The sequence below is a fragment of the Halichoerus grypus genome, chromosome 4 (assembly GCF_964656455.1).
Source record: "Halichoerus grypus chromosome 4, mHalGry1.hap1.1, whole genome shotgun sequence".
Taxonomy (NCBI): Eukaryota; Metazoa; Chordata; class Mammalia; order Carnivora; family Phocidae; genus Halichoerus; species Halichoerus grypus.
The window spans coordinates 53,445,929-53,468,163 of NC_135715.1; the positions used below are offsets into that span (position 1 = coordinate 53,445,929).

Genomic DNA, 22,235 nt, shown 5'->3' on the forward strand with positions numbered 1-22,235 from the left:
AATCAGAAACCACTGCTGGAAAACATCTCAAGACCAATGCTTCATTGAGAAGCACATTTTTCTTAAAGTCAGAGTATTAACTGTGCATTTAGAGAAAAGGAAATGCATGAGACATTTACCTACAGTTGACGTGTAGCCTTATATATTTTAGGTTTTATCAGAAAGTCTCACAGATGTCTTGGCCCAAACTGGGCTTAGCTTTGTCCAAATGCATATACTGAGGGTAAGTCTGGGATTGGAGCTGAGAACGTGGTGTAAGCATCATCACCACCAAAGATGCCCATAACTGTTATCCCCATGTGAGTAAGTCCTATGTATAATGTCCAATTCACCAGCTCCCCCACCATGCTTTTACTACCTAATGAAATACCATACTGAGAGAGAAGGAGGGAAAGATGCAAAGGCTGCTCAGGGCCATATGAATGGGAACACTGGGAGATAAAGTCGGGTTACTACTCCTTTCCTTACCCGCTTTGTGCTAACTCTCCCTCTCATCCTACTTCTCCTACGTCTACCTGAGGTGGCGTCTCTAACACAGGCTACCTCGTTACTCCGGCAGCTGGCTACGAGGCAGGCCGGGGGTCCAATTCTCCTTTCTGCCTGCTAGCATGAACAAGAGCTACAGAAAAGCAGGAGCTGAGTAAACCAGAAATCCCAACGTCTAATCCCTGGCCCAAGGGATCACTGACATATTGGAGGTGCTGGAGGCATGAGGATCTATGTTACTGTGGGACATGCACCTGAATCAGAGTCCCGCCATGTGCTTATCAGGATTATCATCATTGCGGCAGTTAGTTTTCAAATCAGCAAAGATAAACTGTCACCCTGAGCGTGGAGCTGGGGACCTCCTTCTCCTACAAAACCTTGCAGGGCAGTTTGGCAGCACAATGTGCATATGGTAGATAGGACAGCTCCTGCCACAAGTTTCCTGGGGGCCAGTTTGGGGAGCTGCTCCACTTTGTGCCTTCAATCCTCATCTCCCAAGTTATTTCAGGGGCTAACACGTAATGTCTTTTGGAGGAACTGAAAGAAATGAGACATTATTGGCAACGCTGTCCGGTATTTTGATAGTTAAAATCCAGATGCCTTTACATAGGTTAGCCCATCTTCACACCAACTATTCCTTCCCTGAAAAGGACGGATTCTGGTCTCGCTGGTTTTTCTACCAGTATTTGGGTTTAATGCACTGCTGGTTCACATGACATGAGAATCATAAATTAGGTGGCCTGAGTCTACGTGGTAGGTGTTTGGCAGCCACATGACTGTAAACTCCTGTGCTCCCGCAGATCAAATAGCGGGAATCACTTGGAGTGCCATCTTGATGTCCTAATCCAGCAAAGGGAATTCAGAACAATGGCTGACAAAGGCAGGAACCTTTCAGTTACGTTACCTGTTGTTAGACCACATGGTTGGGAACCAAGGAGATGAGCAGGCCATTTTAAGAAGGGCAGAAAATTAAAGAGAAAACGTGAGTTAATACTGAGAATGTGATGCAGGATAAAATAAAATTTAAAGTTGTATTCCTCCAATCAGAGTTGCAGGGAACCCAAATTGTTTCTGAATTTGCAAGCTCCTTGCTGAGTTAAATTGCCAAAATAAGTTTATATGAGGAGAAAAGGTAACTTCTAAAATATATGAAATGTAACACAATGATTGTAAATATAAATGAAATCCAGAGAAGTACATTTTCTCTGTGCCATGTGGTCAGTTTTGTTATGTGCAGTTACATATTCTTATTTTATACTCTCCGCTTGTTTTCTTGTATTTGCATATTCTTTTTTAAAAAAATTATTTAAATTCAATTTAGTTAACATATACTGTATTATTAGTTTCAAGGGTAGAATTTAGTGATTCATCATTTGCATATAACACCTAATGCTCATTACATCAAGTGCCCTCCTTAATGCCCATCACTCAGTTACCCCATCCCCCCACCCACCTCTCCTCCAGCAACCCTGTTTGTTTCCTGTAGTTAAGAGTCTCTTATGGTTTGCCTCCCTTTCTGTTTTCATCTTATTTTATTTTTCCTTCCCTTCCCCTATGTTCATGTTCTGTTTCTTAAATTCCACACGAGTGAGATCATAATGGTATTTGTCTTTCTCTGACTGATTTATTTTGCTTAGCATAATATCTTCTAGTTCCATCCACATCAAGTTTTCATTCTTTTTGATGGCTGAGTGCTATTCCATTATATATATATACACACATATATACATACACACATATATATTCATATATATATGTATATATATATATACACACACACACACACACATACATACATACACACACACACCACATCTTCTTTATCCATTCATCAGTCAATGGACATCTGGACTCTTTCTATATTTTGGCTGTTGTGGACACTGCTGCTATAAACATCAGGGTGCATGTGCCCCTTTGAATCACTGTATTTGTATCTTTTGGATAAATACCTAGTAGTGCAATTGCTAGGTCATAGGGTAGTTCTATTTTTAACTTTTTGAGGAATCTCCATACTGTTTTCCAGAGTGGCTGCACCAGTTTTGCATATTCTTTTTATTTATTTATTTTTTTAGAGAGGGAGGGAGAGAGAGGAGAGAGAGTGGGGGGAGGGGCAGAGGGAGAGAGAGGATCTTAAGCAGGCTCCACACCTAGAGCGGAGCTCGATCTCACAACCCTGAGATCATGACCTGAGCCAAAATCAAGACACTTGACCAGTTGAGACACTCAAGTGCCCCATGTATTTGAATATTCTTGACCCAAATCAGTGAAAACTTCTAAACAACAGGGGCTCACCATGGAGGCTAACCAAAGCCTAGCTCGTCTCGTCCACTGCTGCCAACAGCATGCACCGAACTAACAAGCCAAGTGTGACTTAGGTTTCACTGATGGGGGTGGACAGGCATTAACCAAGGGCAAGCTGCCGACTCCTCGGTCTCCTCCCCTTATCAGAAACAACTGACCAGCTCTGAGTTAATGGCACATGTAAAGTTTGCTGAGAGGGAGAAATTAGTGGCTGTAACAAGATACTGAGGCTAGCAGAAGGCTGCTTGCCCCGTCCCTTCACCTGCCTATACTGAAACTAAATTAGGAAACTGTAGCATATTTGGTCAGAAGGTCTTTCTATTTATATTCATAATTTCTTTCTTTCTTTTTTTTTTTTCCTTTTCCCTCAGAGATATGGGTGTTTTAAAATTCCGATCAGAACTGGCACTAGGAAAAGAGCCGGGGAAATAATGGTACTCCGGTACTTCTGTGGTGTATTCAGAAACCCTATGAATTTTTAACGAAGGAACAATGTCCACAATTAGATTTGAAATGAGGTTTTCTTTGTAGGCACGCTTATGGTAAGTGGAGTATGAGTGGATTTTACTTTATATTCAGTAAACGATACCAAGTGCAAAAAACACCATGATTTAATAGAAAATAAAAGCAAATTGTTGATTGTTCACAGATCTTTTTTACTTCTCCTAGATTTACAGAAGTGTAGCAGTTTTTAAAATTGTATTTTACTTTATTTAAACGCCAATGTATGCCAAGAAACTCAATGGTACAGAAAGTCATTTTCAAAAAGTCATGACCTTAAAGCTCTCCTTTTGTTATTATATGGAGAAGTTTTTATTTGTGTAATATATTTTATTTTTAAGATTTTATTTATTTGTCAGAGAGAGAGAGAGCACAAGCAGGGGGAGTAGCAGGGCAGAGGGAGAAGCAGACTCCCCGCTGAGCAGGGAGCCCGATGGGGGACTCGATCCCAGGACCCTGGGATCATGACCTGAGCCAAAGGCAGACGCTTAACCAACTGAGCCACCCAGGCATCCCCATGTGATGTATTTTAAACTATAATAAAGAATTCCTAATGTATAACTTTGGGGAGAAAGATATTAAGCTTCCCCATTTGAAAACTAATTCATCTCAAATGAATTTTAAAAAAATATTAAGAGTAAAGAAGGTAAGAAAATCGACTGGGGTAATGGCTACTTAATTTGCATTTTGAGGCTAAAGCTGAACTCTTGTCTTCATATGGTTCAAGTTTCTAGCATCACAGAATCATACACAAACAGCTTCCAGCACTCTTGGATGGCTTTCAAGGTCCTTTGGAATACGCCTTCTGGTCACCTCTGCAACCTCAGTTCCTACGGCGTCCCCTCTCCCAGAGCCCCCAGGACACAGGCCTCACTACTCTTCCTTGAGCCTGCCCAGCAGGATCCTCTCTTGGTGACTGTGCACTTGTAGTCCCCCACATCCCTGTCCCACCACCTGCCCTCTCCCCTCAGTCCCCTCTCTGCTGAAATGTCCATCCTCTGCAGACAGGCCCTCCCTCACCTACCCAAAACCAGTTCTTCTGTCCTTCTACCAGCCTTGTTTTTCTCCATAGGATTTCCCAGTATCTGAGGCTATATTACATAATTATGTCCTTGATAAGTTGGTCTCCCATAAGTACAGGATGACTTAAAAAAAAATTACGTTTTTCCTGCTAAATCTCCCATCAGCCCAAACAGTGAGTGGTACACGGTAGACATGCATCCTCCTTTCCCCCCAACACAAATTCACTGGATAAATGTTATGAATGTGTTTGTGTACACACACACACACACACACACACACACACGGTATTCATCGGGTCTTTTATCTTCTGTATCTCCTGATGCGTTGCCATCTGCAGCCTTGCTGGCCCTGAGGGCTAGCCCATCCTAGAGACCACAAACCACTCACCTGAGAGCACACTCTCCAAATGCAAACCTACCAATCCAGAGCTCCTCTCTCAGTCATCTCTGTCCTGGGGGCTCACACTCCAAACCACCATCCCCCCGCCCTCATAGCCCCAGGTCCAGGGCCTGCTCAAATTATTCCATCTAGTCAATCCTAAACCTGCTGACTCTGCTTCACTCCTTCCCTTCCCTCAGAAACCACAATAAAGCCTCTTGCCCGCATTTTCCCCTCGCCCCCGCTCATCCTGACTGACTGCGTGCCTCGCAGTGTGGCCCGGTGGCATGTACCGCCCGCCCTCTTAGGAACTGTGAGTAACAAAATATCTTTTCAATGTACTCTTCTCTTGATCTCTTGGCTGTGCCAAACCTAAATAATAATAAAACCTACATTTTAAAATGTACACATACAAATTTGCTGAATGACTCAAACAAATGAAGTTCACTGTCTCATCAAGGAAAATGACATGACCATGACCAGGAAGCACGGTTTTCCTGGACTCACGCGAAATAAAGTGTCTGTGATGTTTTAAAGATTTATATGTAATTTAGCCCTCATCTTGGCTCTGACATTAATTTATGGATTGTTTTTGTGGTCATTATTGTTCAATTCTACTTTGACCCTCAAGCTTTTTTTTTTTTTTTTTAAGATCTAAACACCACTAATTCAATGAAGCAGCCCTGCCTTGTTCTTTTTTAAAAAGATTTTATTTATTTATTTGAGAGAGAGAGCGAGAGCATTGGGGGGGTGGGGGGAAGGAAGGGGCAGAGGCAGAGGGAGAAGCAGGCTCCCCGCTGAGCAGGGAGCCCAATGTGGGACTTGATCCCAGGACCCTGGGATCATGACCTGAGCCGAAGGCAGATGCTTAACCAACTGAGCCACCCAGGTGCCCCTGCCTTGTTCTTTTTGTCAGACACAAATAATTAATGCTAGACACCAAATACCAATAAACTGTCACTAAAGCACACACAAGTTTACTCTCTTTAAATTTAAGGAAATAATAAGTCCTACCCATAACTTTCTAAATTATAGTAAGCTTTAAAAGTAGTGAGGACACATTTCCATGACTTGAAGCACTCAGTGAGTTTTTCAAAGAACATCAGAACACAGTTGTTCTCTTCTCATTCCAAAAAAATACAGTTCACGTTGTTCCATGGCCCACTGGTCAGATGCCTCGATGTGTTCTGCTGGCACGCCCTCAGGCAGGGGTAAGCCTGGGCCTGACAGGCCGGGCAGCCCCAGAAACTGATCCTGGGAAAGTGACCTTTGATTCACCCTCACAGTAAGCTCAGAGGAATGTGCTGGGTGGTACCTGTTACTTGTACCTGGTTAAGAAGGAAAGCCTGAGTCTGCAGCACAGGAGGGATGGGCCAAAAAGCTATAAAGATGGCCACAGGAATGGCAAAAGGAGCTTCTAGAATGAACTGAAGAGAGCCTAAGACCTGTCAGTTGCTGCCTTTGGCAGACAAGCCTTCAGTGGGATTTGATAGCTGGGGAAGCTTGCTCTCTAAGGGGGAAACTGCCACAGAACCTTCCATTCTATGCAGCTGTCTTCACGTGGTCGAACTCATGCCTCCTCTACTTACGTTACTTCACTCTACATAGCCACGGCTGACACCCACATCCTCCCTAATAGAAATACCTTACCCTGCTTAAGGTATTAGTAATAAGAAGACAATGATTTTCAGCAAACTTCAAAAAGGTCTTAAAACTGTGTTCACGTGCTCTGAAAACATGCTTTCCAAATCTATGCAAGGATTAAGGATTTACATCAGAGGAGACAGGAGTGCTCTCTCTCGGGCATCAGCTTTCCTTTCTCACCGGTGGTGTGCACGGTGGCCCACACACTGTCCTCAGAGCCCCTGTCCTCCCTTCTCTTCTCTATGCATCTGTCCTTCCAGGCAAACATGGAGGCCCGCCTCCTCTGTGAAACCTGACGAGATCAACGCTTTATGGCTGCTTGCTCCCTCCAGCTTAAAGGTGGTATGTCTGGGGATTTAATGTGAGTTGGGAAACCATTATTTTAACTTTTAACAGTTATGTTTACTTTTAGCCACGTGAAATTGATGTTTCTGTGGATTAAAAAAAAATGGTCAAATATTGTTAGTCTCACATAGTTCAACCTCACATGTGTCAGGAAAAAAATGTATTAGCAGAAAATTGTATGATTTTGCTGATATTATTGCTTAGGAAGAGACTAAAATAGATACTTTATTGAGTTGTGTATAAGTAACTAAAAAATGTTCTGATGGTACAGACATGGCAAAACGTGTTAAGCTGGTGTCCGCAATCAAACGGCAAACAACTGCATTTTGACAACCAGTGTTCCACATGCCCCTTTGGCCATTTCACATGCCCTATTTTTTGTGGTAATCTTCTCTGTGTGTCTATGCATTTGTGTTTTCTCTCCAACTAGTTTCCCAGGCCCTCAAAGGCAGGGAGTAATCTGAATGATCAACCTCTCGGCATAGTACCTTGTACACAGCAGACAGACCTATCCTATGAACTCTCTGGTCACTTACAATGGTCTCACCAGGAAAACACCATTTGTTCTCCTTTTTTTTTTTTTTTTAAGTAGACACTATGCCCAACGTGGAGCTTGAACTCATGAGTCTGAGATCAAAGTAGCATGCTCCACTGACTGAGTCAGCCAAGCGCCCTATTTTCCTTCTTGTTATTCTAAAGCTGGAAACCGACTGGCCATGCTGTTCTGGCCACGAAGTCTTAGACTTTCAGCAACTTAAAACTGAGGACTTTTATCAACATGGCATGTTAGGAACTGCCAAGAAGTGTTGAGAGGCAATGTGGTCTACTGGACAGAACATGGGCTGACCATCTGGACTCGCTCCATTTAGCAGCAGAGTATGCATAGTTTTCTCTGCTTCCCCATCCCAACAGACAATGCCACAAATAGGTTGGTGGGGAGAGACTATTCCTAACTAAGCCAGTTCCTCCTATGACATGCCCTTGGCACCTCTCTTCTCTGCTCAGCTATTGACCATAGTAGCCAGCATTAAGTTCAGTTAAATACTGTCCTTTAAAAAATGATGCCTGAGTCTTTTGAACTGTGTGGGGTAATTATGGCTCACATGTTTCAAAACGTCACTCAGACAACCTCTATACTTCACTTCTCTTTTAAAAACCCACACAGAATATTACATACAGTTGGTATTCTGAAAGTCTTGTAACATGCTTCTTTCAGATACAGTGACTAAGAAAAAAATTATGCCTACTAACCAGTCTTACTGCCATTCATAGAATGCTATGTCTTTATAATACCTAGGAGGTCAGTCACAAAGATGTTACAACCAATAATACTTTAAAAAAAATTATTGTAGAAATGTGTGGTGAGGAGAAAAGAAAGATTAATTTCATCTGGGGTGTCAGGGAAGTACCCACAGAGAAGAAAACTATGGGCTGAGTCTTGAGAGATAAAAAATACCTCAATAGGAAGAGAGAGGGGGAAAGTGGCAGCTCAAAAAGGGAAGGATAAACCCTAATGTGTGAAATCCAGAGTGGTGGAGGCCACTGAAAGGACAGGGTTGGGTCTCTCTTCACTACTTTATATTTAAGCAGAGTTATTCAGATTATATTGGTCTCTGTATCTACAGAATGACAATGGTAGTTTGTATTCCCTAAAATGTTGCTTTGAGGAAGATGTCAAGGAATTTAAATTCAGGCTTCCTAAGTATAATGTTTTCTTACATAAAGATGCTAGTTTATCAACTAGAAAACTAAAGTAAGCTTTTTTTTATAAAAAGACAGACTGAAGAGATTAGGAAGGTCTTGAGAATATAAACATACATTTACTCACCAACTCATGAAATACTAAAACTAGGGTTTTACTGCTCAAAGAGTAAAAGGAAGCATTTTACCAGAAATAAATTAAAGCACATTTTTACAGCATAGAATGTAATCTTAGATTTCATTAACCAAGAGACCAAAATATACACAAAATATGTATTTTAAGAGAGTTTTAAATAAAGTCATGGAGAGTAGGTTTATAATGACTTAGTTAAACCAGGTTAGGAATGGCAGGAGTCTGTTCACAACCTTCGAGGGCAGGAAAAAACCATATAATAGCCTTAATATTGACCAGTTGTGCAAAAAAAAAAAAAAGAAGTCAATAACAACATGAAGATGACTGGATTCTTAGAAGAAAGTTACTGTACCAGCCTGCTGTTCATAATAGTGAGGACAGAGAACATTAATTCTAATCGGATCCACCGCCATTGACTTGTGAAAAACATTTGGAAATTTCAGCAGAAATGTAAGTATGCTATGAACACAGAGACATCAACTCTAATAGAAAAGAGATTCTGAAAAATAAAATTTTGATCATATAACTCTATAGTCATAATCTTTGTGAAAGAAAAGGGGATGCTGCTACAGAAATCGCTGTCTTTACAAGAACTGCTCTGGTGAATTCTGGTTCTACAAAAACGAGAAGCAAATGGTAACAATGACACAGAAGTAAAGACTACCACAAAAGTGGGAAGAATTCTAAGATGAATGCTAGAGAGGCCTAACCCCAGAAGGACTGGAATTGAACATTTTGAAAAAATACCAAAGGTAGTACATAGAATATATTTAAACATATCTGAAGAGGAGGCTCAAGGACAAATAGAAATACTTTGGGGCAAGGCCATTAACAATGTACAACAAACATGAAAGAATTGTTCGATTCCCATTTTGTGGGTCTCCCTCTGCAAGCAAACAATCCAGCGTGGACATGGAATTTCAGCCTAGGTGGTAGTAGGAGTGGAGAGTGGGAAGACAGCAGAGCTATCTTCAGATAATCCCAGAACAAGAAACAGATGTGACGCTCAATCTGGGAACCAATATGATAGCATACTAGGTTAAATACTACCCACTTTTCTTTCCTGCAAATCTGAGTTTGTAGCAAGTTTATTAAGATTAGGTCATTTGACCTTGAGAACTTAAGGCAACATTGAAACTGCTCACAACAACTACTGGAATTCCAAAGAATGGTGTCAGTTTTGGAATGACAACTTACTAGCTTGGTGACTCAGGGAAAAAAGAGAAAGGGTGAAGGTAATCTTCACGTATTAGAAGGAAAGCAAATATAGAAGATGGATCAGATTAGTTAAGTGATACACCAAAGAATGGAATGAGGACCAGTGGGAGGGGATAATGGCCAACCCGTGTCAGGTTCATTCATTCTTTTCCCCTTTGGCTCAGTGAATATTCAGTTAACTCCTATTGTGTAGCACCGGTTTAAGTTCTAGGCCAACAAAAAACTCACTCCAATGAAGACTGGCCCAGACAGATAGGGCAATATACAGGTATAGAGAGAAAGAGAGAGAGAGAGAGAGAGATAGCCAAATGGGTACTTTAATTAAAACACGGGTTAATATAAAGGACAGAGAGGAAGAACCAATCAACTCTCCCAGTAAAGCGATCTTAGATTTTCTTCATGGATGGTTGAAGGTGAAAACTGGAGGGGTATTAACAAGAAATGAAAAGTGTTTCAGTCATCAACAACACTATGAGCAAAGACACTCCGGTGAAGAGTACACAGCATGTACAGAAATGAGTGTTTTTGTTTGGCTGTAGCTTAAGGGGCAAATGGTGGGGGAATGACATTGAAAATATGGGCAGGGGAATGCTAGGGAGTTTGATTTCCATAGGCGATGGGGCCCTAATAGAGTATTTTAAATTGGGAGTGACAGGATCAAATTTGTAATTTAAAATAATTCTTAGAGTGATATATAGGGAGAAAAGCTTGAAGAGGTTAACCTGTTCTGACATAATTACTAGGGACTAGGCAAGATATGGCAGTGGCAGAGGAGATCGTGGGAGTAGATGAGATATTTCTGCAAACAGAAAGATAGGACTTGGTGAGCAATTGGAATATGGAGGTAATGGTGCAAGAAGGTAATATTCAAAAATGATTCTCAAGTTTCTGGCTCAGGAGACTTGGTGAATAAAAATAGGGGATATCCAAGGCACAAGAACAGTTAAAATACGAGTTTAGTGTGGAAGGAGGAAAACGTGAGCTTTTTATAGAGCAATCAATTGCTTCCATTATTGAACTTACATAATATATGCAAGCATGTTGTCCCCCAGGCAGATATCTGATTCTCCTGACTGCTACAGAGCTGTGCTTGGCACACAGTGATTCTTGGCCTTTGATGGACATTGTAATCACTTGAGGAGGCTTTTGTAACTATTATCTTGTCTCCACCTTCAGATTTCTAAACCCTCAGTGGATCTGATGTGAGGTTCCAGGCATTTTTTAAAACAGCTCCAAAGGAGATTCTGATGTGCACCAAAATCTGACAGCCACTGGTGGATATAGTCAATAAATAACTGCTTCATTAATTAAAAGAGGGAGGGGAAGGAGAGAAGGCTTCCTGAGGTTTTCGAAGAAGCAGCTATTTGACCAATACTCAACTGTATGGTGTTGTTTGAAAAGTATGCAACGTGACTTTTCATAGTTTCCAATCTTAAGGATTCATGAATGTGATGTTACAGTGTCCCTGGCTTTGACTCTTGAAGACAGAGCACTGACTGAGTGATGCCTGGTCTGCCTCAACGAATCTTTTTCACATCTTTCTCCTGCATTATTAATGGCCATCCTGCCTTAACTTTGTAACATTTTATTTACTTGTCCCAATGCCTGTCTCTTCTCCTAGACGAGTTCCATGAAGACAGGCATGCTGTTTTCCCCTCAGTATTGTGTGTCTAGCATTTACCCAGCAAAACCCAGGTGTTCAGTGAATAAATGAGAAATGAGCCAGATTTTTCTTGTGCAAATTTTTAGGCTATATTGTAGCACTTTCAATATGTCTATGGACCTCTTCATGAGTGTACTATAGACCCAGAAAACAGTTTCAGAAATAATAAAAACACATACAGCCATGGAAAAGACATTTTTATATGTTTTTTATGTCAAGGAAACACTTTGCCTCCAAAACTTTAAGGTTATATAACATGGCTCCCTATAGAAAATAAATCAAATTAAAAATAGGACTAAATATCTAAAAGGATGAAACAGGCCCAGGTGTTTAACCTGAGAAATATTTAAACCCTGGTCCTATTCCTTATCTTGATCTAAGAAGTCTTAGCCTCAACGTCTGATTGACCTGGGGCTTTCATATCCATTATGTGTTAAGGATCAGGTCTGACAATTAGGCACAAAACAAATAAATGAATGAAAGGATGGGAAGCTCAAAGTTCATCTTAGCAGCGCAGTCAAAGAAGTAGAGACAAGTGGCTGATGTGAAGACCCAGAAATGTTAAAAAACCCTATACTGATTGTGATCAATATGCTTCTATACATTTGAACAGTTAAACATCGGCTGATAGTACTTAACTACAGCAGTCAACTAACTCATAACATTTTTTGACATTTTACTGCCCTGGGACTGAATGGGAGCTGTTTTCTTTTTTTCTTCCTTTCTTTTTTTTTTTTTGGACAAAAATGATCGATATCAGAATTCTACTTTACCTACACTTTGCCAAGCACCTACAACCTGTTCCCACCTTCACATATGTCAGCTCCTGTAATTGTCACAGCAGCTCAACAGATTAGGAAACTAGAGATCAGAGTGCTCTGATATATGCCTGAAACTGGGAGACCATAAAAAGTGTCCGATATAATAAAAAAAATCACTGAAGCATCATTTTGATCCAGCTGAAAATGTATATTCTATGTATAAAAGCACAGTTTTATTAAAATACTAAGTATAAACCTCAATTATGAGAACAATAAAACACTATGTTCTAATGATATAATTTGGCTTCCTAAGAAGAAAATAGTATTGTTTCAACTGATGGTACCAAAAAGATGTTAAAATCAGTAATAAGATATACTGACCTCATATGCCCTTTGACCTGAGACACTGAGAAGGGTATACCACCTCTGTGGTCTTCTTGCTAAAATTGTATAACCTTAATTTAATTAGAAGAGAACATCAGACAAACCCATATCAAAGACATCCTGCAAATAACTAACCAGTACTCTTAAAAAAAAAAAAAAATGTCATGGGTATGAAAGAAAAAGAAAGAATGCAGAACTGTCCTATTCATTTTTGGTATTTTTGGTGTATTCAGATCATCAGTCTGGAGACCAGTTGCCAATACACAGTATTGGAAGTATAAATGTAGGGTTAAGAAACTGGAATAATTCCCTATCACATCCAGGATATTAGCTAAACTTTACGATGCAAAGTTGTTTTTATATTATTTGCAATCTTCCCTAAACAGTTATAATCAAAAGATGATTCTCTGTTAACTAGAAACTCCAGTTAACGAATTGAAAATGACTTTACACTAAGCTAAATTTATAGATGTCATTTCTTACAAAGGCTGAATATCTTTCCAAATCAGTATCTGAGCTCAGATGATTGGAATTAGGATGGCTATTTCTATTGTCCTAATGGGAAAGCAGACCTACAAGGGAAGTAAAACACAAAAAGGTGGGGGGAGGGTATGTGGGGGGGTGTGTGTGTGCTGGGGATTGAAGCCAGGAGGAAGGAACCACTATTCCCTTAAAACACATTCATTAGCCTGTGAATACTGCTAGATGCTCCAGGCCAAAAGTGAGCAGCTTGCTTCTAAACAGATTTTAATTTTTAATCCAGTGGAATAGGTCAGATGCAGCTCTCCCACCTGGAGGCCCTGGCCCAGAACCTACCTGCCCCAAGGGAGTACTGCAGGTCTGCTAGTAATGATCACCTTTGCGTAAATGCAATATCCTGGCAGCCGCGTGGCTCTGATCCCAAGGAGCAGTAATAAAAGTTGGATGAGATCTCACAGTAGGGTGGGGGTTTTCTCCTACGATATTTTTGTAGGAGTGAGAAAGGACATAGGCAATCAAAAAACATTTTCTAAAGTGGAAGTAGGAGTGGGGATATCTATGTTTGAAATAAACTTCTAATAAAGATCAGCTTTACTACTTAATTAAATTTAGGTAGAGGCATATATGTTGGCCCAAACATGATATTCAGGAGACAAATCGTCTGACAGGGGAAAGATCTCCAGGGGAATCAAACATGTAAATGTAGGGGGCACTGAACAGAGTGGTCCCCAGAGTGTCCAGACATGGAGCTAAAACAAGCAAGGAGGAAAGGAATCGGACCAATTCCCAAGCTCCTCACAGACCTCAGATTAGCTGGGTTTTAGTGCAGTAGGTCTCAGCTGTCCATGGAAATGAGAACACATTTTAAAAGCTGCATTTGAATTTTAAAGGTAATCAACATTTCTGCATTGTTTACTGAAAAAGGTCAACACGCCCCTGTCTTATTTATGCAAAGCAGAACCTCAGTCTAAAAGCACTAGGTTTGCCACATGGCATTTGCTGAGAATGTGTTAAATGCATAGTTCCAGAAGCGAGAATATTATTTCTCAACTCAGTGAATGCATTATTAAAGGACCACTGCTGTGTCTTCATGGGAAGATGGGAGAAGAGGCAGGCGGTGGCCCCGTGTGCTGAATGCAAAGGGACACTGACTGAGTCACTCACTATAAATTCACAGCCACAACACCAAACCCACACGACTCCGCCCCTCTTCAGTTCCCTTTTGGCCAATCTAGAAAAAAAGAAAAATGGAAACATTTAAATAAAACCCATCTAAAACTTCAGCGCCAAGCGCATTGTCTTTGGTTCTTTGGACAAGCATCTCATGGAGATTTGTGCCTGGTGTCCTTTCCCATATTTTGGGAACTGCATGAACATTCGCCATCAGTCCTCAATTCTTCCTGCAGATCAGAAGTATAATATACTGACTCCTTCCAATAAGATTTGTGTTTGAAATCATCAAATGCCCACGCAAGTAATTTTTTATTAACCGAACCTGAAATAATACATGATACATATCTATTTTATGACAATGAGAAGAGTTATGCACTACAGTTAGCCGAGAGTATCTGTTGTGTAAATTAAAAATCTTCTTAGAAGTAAGTCCAGTGTTTTAAATAGACTATGGAAAAGCATGAAATTAATCCCGTGTGAGTTTTGACTGGAACACAGGCGAGCCTTTATCATTCTAGGAGAAATACTTCTCTGCAATAGACAAATTCCCTGATAAATTCAGAAATTATCCTTTTTACATAAATACTGTTCATTTGGAAAAATGTTCTCTTTAAACTATTCTCTTAGTGCATTTTTTATACATAATTTGATGTATAGATATTAGATTTACATACAACTGTTCCAGTATACATCTTCTATATAAAGCAAAGTGAATCTGTGACAAAAATTCCTACCCTATTCTGGTGTGGGGAGCAAATAAATGACCAGTGTCCCCAAGAGCATGGTGCCATATGCCTAGTTTTATGTAACGCTTTCCTCTTAAAAATAAGAATATTAAAAAAACAAACTTGTCTTTGGGAACTTTCTTCAGGAAATTTCAGAAGACTATGGTTTTTACATTACACTTTGATTGGCTATATTTTCCTCAAACTCAGAATTCTTATATTAAAAGAGCTGATGCTGACATAATGTGGTCCAATGCCATCTATATGTATAGAACTCCCAGTGCACATCATCCACTCTGCTCTCTGCAGGTGACACAAGATGAATCAGGCACAGTCCACAGGTCCTGCCTTCCAAGAGCCCACAGCTAGGCTGGCAGGACAGACAGCTGGATAACTGGGGGTAATGGAATGGGACTATATTCCAGTGGTGTGAAGAAAATGCTCTGGCAGCGTAGAATAAAGAGCGAGGATTCAGGAAGGGGACATGGGAGTAGGGAGGGCAGAGGCTCAGCAGAGAAGATGACATTTGAGCTGGGTCTTAAAGGATGAGTAAGATTAGACCAGGCAGACGAGAGCATTCCAAGTTGGAAAAAACAATTCAGCCCATGCATGCCAAGTTTTAAAAATCAGACTTTTAAGAGTGTTTTACTTCAGGCAGGCCTCGGTGGCTCAGTCAGTTAAGCATCTGTCTTCAGTTCAGGTCATGATCCCGCGGTCCTCGGATCGAGCCCCACACTGAGCCCCACACTGAGCCCTGCAACCGACTCCCTGCTCAGTGGGAAGTCTACTTCTCCCTCTGCCCCTCCCCCTGTTCGTGTGCTCTCTCAAATAAATAATTAATATATTTTTTTAAAAAGTGTTTTTCTTCAAAAAGATTTAAGTTTGCAAAGCCTAACATGAGATAAGATCACAAACTGGATGGTTTCTTTCTCACGAGCCTGCCCTTCTCCCAAGGACCCTAGATGTTTAGGAAGTTTGTGTAATTAGAAGGAACAGAGGACTGAGAGCCCCTTGGTAGGAGCAGAGAAACTGAGAATCCTTCCGGAACTGAAATAACCAGCACTACAGGCCTGTGAGGACAAGTGCTCGTGCTGAAATGAGAAAAAACATACTGCAATGATCACGCCTTTTCGGTCTGCTTAAAATGCAAGTTAATCTCTTTAAGAAAGAGGGCCTGCCAAGAACAAAGCCTGCAAAGTGCCATCCATTACGGGGTCTGTAAGAATTCCGATCTGTGCTAAGACCTATTTATTGGTCAGAAGGGAGGAGGGTGAGGAGAAATCAAGAATTTCCTTTCAGTGACTGAGTCACTCTGGTACGTAAGTGCAGGTGAAGGCTGGGCTGCAGCCTTCCTGTTTTGTACTATGCCTGTCTTCTGCCACAGAGGGAAGTGGAGGGGGAAAGCAAGCTCGGGTAGTCCCGGAGAAGGAAAGGAGGTCTGGGAAGTCCCTGTCCTCAGCTGGGTTCTAGGCAACGGCTCTAAGCCCTGAGGATTCTAGTGCTCAAGGGAGGATGGCTGGTTAGTGGCTGAGAGATGAAGAAGAGGACAGGACTTTGATAGGCTTTCGTAGTGCCTAGAAGCTAGCCAAACCAGAGGAACATTTAGTTAGCTAGAACCTAAATATAACAGGTAATATTTTGCTTATCCCTATTTTATAAAATGAAGTTCATCCATTCATACTGGTATTATTTTCAAAGGGGTTACATGTATGTGTGAGTGTATGTATGTGCACATAAGAGAGAGGTTAAAAAAAGAAACTGAGTGTCTGGATTGTGTACATTGTTTATTTTTCTTTGGGCCATCTATAGGTAGAGTCAAGTTGCAGGAAGGACATATTTAGGATGCCTCAGAGATGTCTTCTTTTATTCTTTTATTATTCCCCATATAAAAGGAGGCTTCTGAGAGGTGAGTGACTGGCCCCTGAGCCCATGGGCCCCCATGCCTCCTCCCCGGCCGTGCAGGCTGTGAGGCATGGTGCAGGGCTGCTCTAGGCTCTCAAGGCTTGGATTCTGGCTCCCAGTTTTGGGGGTCTGCTGCTGACTCACTGCATGAACTGGGGCCGGTCACAGTTTTCTCAGGTAAAAAACTCAAAGCCAGGGCTTGGATTTTAGAGACTTTTCATGGCGGTTTCCTCCTGCAGTGTTCTCTGATTCGGTAGCACAATATGATGTTCTAAAGAGATGTTTTCATCCTTCCGGGTTTTACATACTCACATTCAAGAGCCACCGTAATAATAACAATGCCCCATCTAGTGTCCAAACAGGGAATATTGGTCCAGGAGTACACAGTGGGGAACAGCTCTCGGCCCTCCCTGGCATCAGGGCGCAGAATGGCAGCTGACAGAAAGGATGCCCCCCCCCGGGGGGGGTGGTCTTTATATCTCACTGACGCAAGTTGGTGACAAAGGAGATTTTTGAAAAGGCTGGGTTTTACAACTTTTAAGGGTGATGTACCATGCTAGCACAGTAAGACTTTTATTAAGGTTGCAGAGAAGGATCTTTCCTAACATTTGTACTGGCAGCGACGGCCATGAACATAGGAGAGCCTCAGGGGGCTGGGGATCGGAAGGCAGCACCTTGCTGATGGACAGTGCAAAGGGGTTCTGGGTGTGCCCCAAGCAACCCAGCCACGTTTTAGCATCTCGCTGAGATTTTCACAGACAGAACCTGTGAGTTTGGCAGGGTTTCAATTCCCTCACCTTTCCCTTTTCATTTCTTTCTTTCTAAATGCGCTCACACAAGGAAAACGGGCCTGATCATTAACAGCTAACCACATGCTCTTAGAACTTCCCACGTTCCTTACCACTCTGTCCCTCTTCCGACTTAAGGCCACCCCACAGCAAAGAAACCACGGGAGGGAATGAACACGAATACTGGGACAATGCATGCATCGTTTAAGTGAGCAGGCTTCCTCCTTCTGTGTTTGACTCTCCTGTGCTGCTTTTTCTTCACTAAGTGCAGGGGCAATTGAATTTTTATATTGCCGTGTAAAAATCGCTGCATTTTGGGACGTGCCTCCCTCTCGGAAGCCAGGTCAATTTCGTGGAATACTTGTGCAGCGTCTCCTGCATGCCAGACACTGTCTTCATGATGTCTGGGCTGAGAGAACATAATGAGCCCAAACTCAGAAATTCTCCATCATGCTGCCCATCCTGCCCACAGCATTGTGACCTAGATTACCGGAAGCACGTTTCACTTCTTGTGACCAAGTTCTCAGCAGCAGAGATTTTTCTCCTTGTTTATTATACTTAAGCCTGATTCTCTTGATTGTTGAACCCATGCCAGCAGCTGCTTATCTTTTAGAATTCTGCAATGCTGACCAGGCTGACAGCCGGAAAAACTCACCTGCCTGCTGACCTGCTTTGATCTCTTCTTACTAAACTGGTTGCTTCTCTGTGACCTCCCTCACCAGTCTGCCTTCCGTCCTTACCTTCCAGTCAATCACTTGGAATTGTATGATTTACTAGCGCAATGCGACTTCTGCTCATCTCTGAATCTGCCTCCATGTGATCCATATTCCAAAACTCACTTGATTCCAGGGTGTCCCAAATTGTCCTTAACTCCCTCATCACACATTCCATATACCTGCTCCATGATCTTCATGCTCATCCTGAGAGCAGCATGCCCTCTGACTGAGTTCAGAGTGATGATCTCTGCTCAGTCCCACTGATCTCAATACAGGTCTGGTGAGCTGTGGTATTCTTGAGTACAACTATTACCTGGTCACCAGTAACTCAGGAGGCTCAAACAGAAAACTGGCCAATGAGATTTGCCTCAGAGGGCCACCAGAACACAGTGATCATTGATAAATACTGAAGAAAGAAGACATCTGGAATATTTACTGAACATCTAGAATGGTGCCTGGTACATGAGGGGGATTCAAAAAGATTTTGGCAAGTTATGTATGGGTATCTTTTAAATAACAAATTGTAAATGTTTGGAGCTATGATTGGATATTGTCAGCTCCTTCTGGTTAAAGAATCTATCTGATTCATATTGATATCCCCAGGGCCCAGCACAGTGCCTGGTGTACAGTAGGTTGACAGATATTTGTTGAATTAAAATGACTTTGTTGAAAAGAGTATGTCAAATGTACTTCTAGAAGATGTCTAATTTCCCAGGAGGCTAGATGTGGTAGGACATCTTACGACATCCAGACAAAACTATCAGATTGGTTGGACCCCTAAATCTACAATATTCTTGAGGGACTAGAGCCTGTGAATCTACCGAATGGCTATGAACCACAACAAGGGAAGAATAGGAATTCTTCAGTGACCTAATGTACATTCCTCTCCTGCCGGGAGCCTCTGCACCTTCAGGTTTGGCCTGGGATGCAAGACATCCTTCTGGATAGCTACTTACTCATAAGCAAAAATAGGAAGCTGGGTTTGGCCATGCATCTCTTATGTCTGACACATGGATGAGCATGAAACAGCCAGCTATGGGCCCTCTAATGGAGCCCAACACAGTTGCCAAAACAGCTGGATGGCAAAGGGCCAAGAATGTAATGCTCTTAGTGAATGATGTAAGGCTAAGCGGTTTAGGACACTTAGTTTTTTGTTATAGTTGAAGCTATCCAGAAATGTAGGGAACACTATACTTAGGTCATTCAAGGGTGCAAGATTTTCAAACTATATTAAAATGTGTTAGCACTCATTTCGCATAAACTATAAAGCATCCATTTTTAAAATACTCATAGCAATCAATGCTTTTAACTGAGCTGAAAAAACATATAGAGATATAGAAATGTTTAGTCCGAGCTATGATTCCTGACAGTCATCTTCACAGATAAATTTCCACAATGGATGTTTCAATTAAGACAGTAATATTTATTGAAAGGTAAGCCATAAATGCATAGCCACGTGAAACAGTATCGAACAGAAGTAATTTATACTGCATCTGGTGCACTGCGTTTGAGCCCTGCTTTGATTTTATCAGCATTTGTCAATTAATCAACGTGAACCTTGTAAAACATGTTCTCTTATTAGTGGAAACAAGCACTTGCTTGCAGACTTTGAAGGAAAGGTCATTTAATAATTTGCTAATTGTGCAAAGATAGATTTAAATTTAAAAAGAAAGGCAAACTCCCATTTCCACTGTGCATAAACGCGACTTTAAGTTTAACCTTGCTCACTTAAATGTGGTCCATGGTTCCATTTTTGTTTTCATTTTTAACTGAATAGCAGAGAAAGATTAAGACAGGAAAAAAAAGTAACCTCCGGATTTTAAATTTATTTTAAGAAACTTTTTGTTGTCACCTTTCCCATTTCAAAGGAGTTGCAAGCCTTGAGGCTATGGTTCTCAACGAATCAATTGCATTTTCTTGGCAAAAAAAGAAAGAAAAAAGACAAAGCAAAAGAAATAGAAAACAGCAGCACAAAAGAGCCATACAGTGGCAATGTTCTGTCTCCTTTCTGTTTTGTTTATTTGCCTCACCTCATCCTTCACCCTGCTAGATGAGATGTCAGCCCGAGCTTCTGACGGCTGGTTCATTTTAAGTTCAGTGAGAAAGAAGCTGAGTCAAGTTCTCCCCGGGCAAGCCCCACACCAGCACCCTGGCCAACGCCCCCTGCCACCCAGAAAGTGCTTCAACTTCCAGCGCCACCAAGTGCTCCGCGGTCACCCACAGGGACGCCACCACGTTTAAAACGGGGAACATACCTCGGAGAGCAATTTCTACACCAGGGTCTGCAGGGCTAAATCGAGAAATCCGCACCATCTTAGAAGTGTCTGTGACACCGAAGATGAGCTCCCACGCCTTGAGGTCTTTGTAAGAGAAAGAATTTTGTATGGAGTTTACAGAGACGACATCTGTGGAATGGAGATGGGTCTTGCCAGACCCGGTCTGGGCAAACTGCTTTGCTGCACAGCTCCTTTTATAAGAGCTACGAGGCCCGGGTTGCTCTCTGCCTGCTCAAACTGGCTTATCAATCCATTCCATTCCGTTCTGTTCTCCGTTCTAAATAAGTCATTATTTCAGGCACATTTCCCTAAGCAGATGCAAACACTCTTTTCCTGTGTGAGATTCCCTTGGGCGAATTAGGCTTCTTGGAAAAGGGTCAAGGAGCAATCAAACAATATACCTACTGAGAAACAAGCCTGTGGCTTCAGGGGATGCTGTCAGTCACACAGGCCACGAGTCAAATTTTAGATACTGCTCGGGCCGCAATCTTGAGTGTGATAGGGCCAGTGATGGGGAGCACACTCCGGCTATCTGCAGCCAAAGTTTCTTTTTTGGTCATAAGCAATAGGTTTATTTTTTTTCCCCAGCTTTATTGAGGTAGAACTGGCAGAAACAATTGTATAAATTTAACGTGTACATACAGTGGTGATAGACAGATAGAGAGAGAGATAGTGAAATGATGACCACAATAAAGTTAGTTAACAAATCCATCACCTCACATAGTTACCTTTCTGTGTGTCTGGTGAGAAGGGCTTATGTCTTAAGGAAACAAAACTGATAGTCATAAGACAATGGAAAAATTTCCTTGTCTAATATTTCTAATTAAATGCTGCTAATCAAATTCCAATTTCTTAATTAAACTAATAAAAACTTTTATAAGGGAAAAAGTTATCATTAAATTGCTATCTTCTGTTCTCATCATCTTATCTAACAAATGTGGGCTATTTCTGAAATAAATACTCTTTACATCTCTTTTCTCTTTGAGTCAGAGGGAGAAAAGTACCTTTGATGTTCTTTTAATATTTGCTTTTATTTACTTCACCTTCAGTTAGCTCACTTCCATATATCAAGATTCTTTTCCAAACAGGAGAGACAAGAGGCACATGCAAAGGGGGGCAGGCAGGTGGCCCACCTTCAAGAAACAGAAGAGCTGCTCCCGGGCAAGGGTTACTTCCACCTAAAACACACATACCATATTACGAAGCCACAGGGAAAAATGAATGGAGGTGGATGGCAGGTTTTCATTTGTTTCCCTGACATTCTGTAAATAAGTGTGTGTGTTTCAATTCAAACGGTTCCATTATCTTGGAGGTCTTAACCATTTGTAATAGCAGTTTCTGAAGTGTTCAGAGCCTGTGCTCGAGGAGTATTATCGGCATTCAACATAGTCATGCTACCTGAAGCAGGTTTACAACTTTGTTCGTGGTTATCCTTGATCATCTCCATTTAAAAGTAAGTTCAGCCTCGTGAGGTGGCTGAAGCATCCTCTGAGGTTTCAGTTTGTTGGTCAGCGCCCCCCAAATCCCCCAAACATCTGGCTCTGCTGGGCACCCTCACACTCTTCACATGAAACTACAATTGGCAAGGTCAAGGTGCGGGGGTGGAAATGGTAGCCAGCGGTGCTAAACTAAGAAAC

At 41.6% G+C, this 22,235-nt stretch overlaps 1 protein-coding gene across 5 annotated transcripts in view; it reads right to left on the reverse strand.

Annotated features, from left to right (window-relative positions):
- The window catches only part of ENOX1 (ecto-NOX disulfide-thiol exchanger 1), a 550,763-nt gene that overhangs the window by 225,436 nt on the left and 303,092 nt on the right, over positions 1 to 22,235 (reverse strand). For 3 of the 5 annotated variants that reach the window (XM_078070323.1, XM_078070324.1, XM_078070325.1), the window contains one exon: positions 20,578 to 20,682. The exons of the other annotated variants lie outside the window; for them this stretch is intronic. In XM_078070323.1, coding sequence (XP_077926449.1) covers positions 20,578 to 20,682 — 105 coding nt within the window. The remainder of the gene's footprint in view (positions 1 to 20,577; positions 20,683 to 22,235) is intronic. 5 annotated transcript variants of the gene reach the window in all.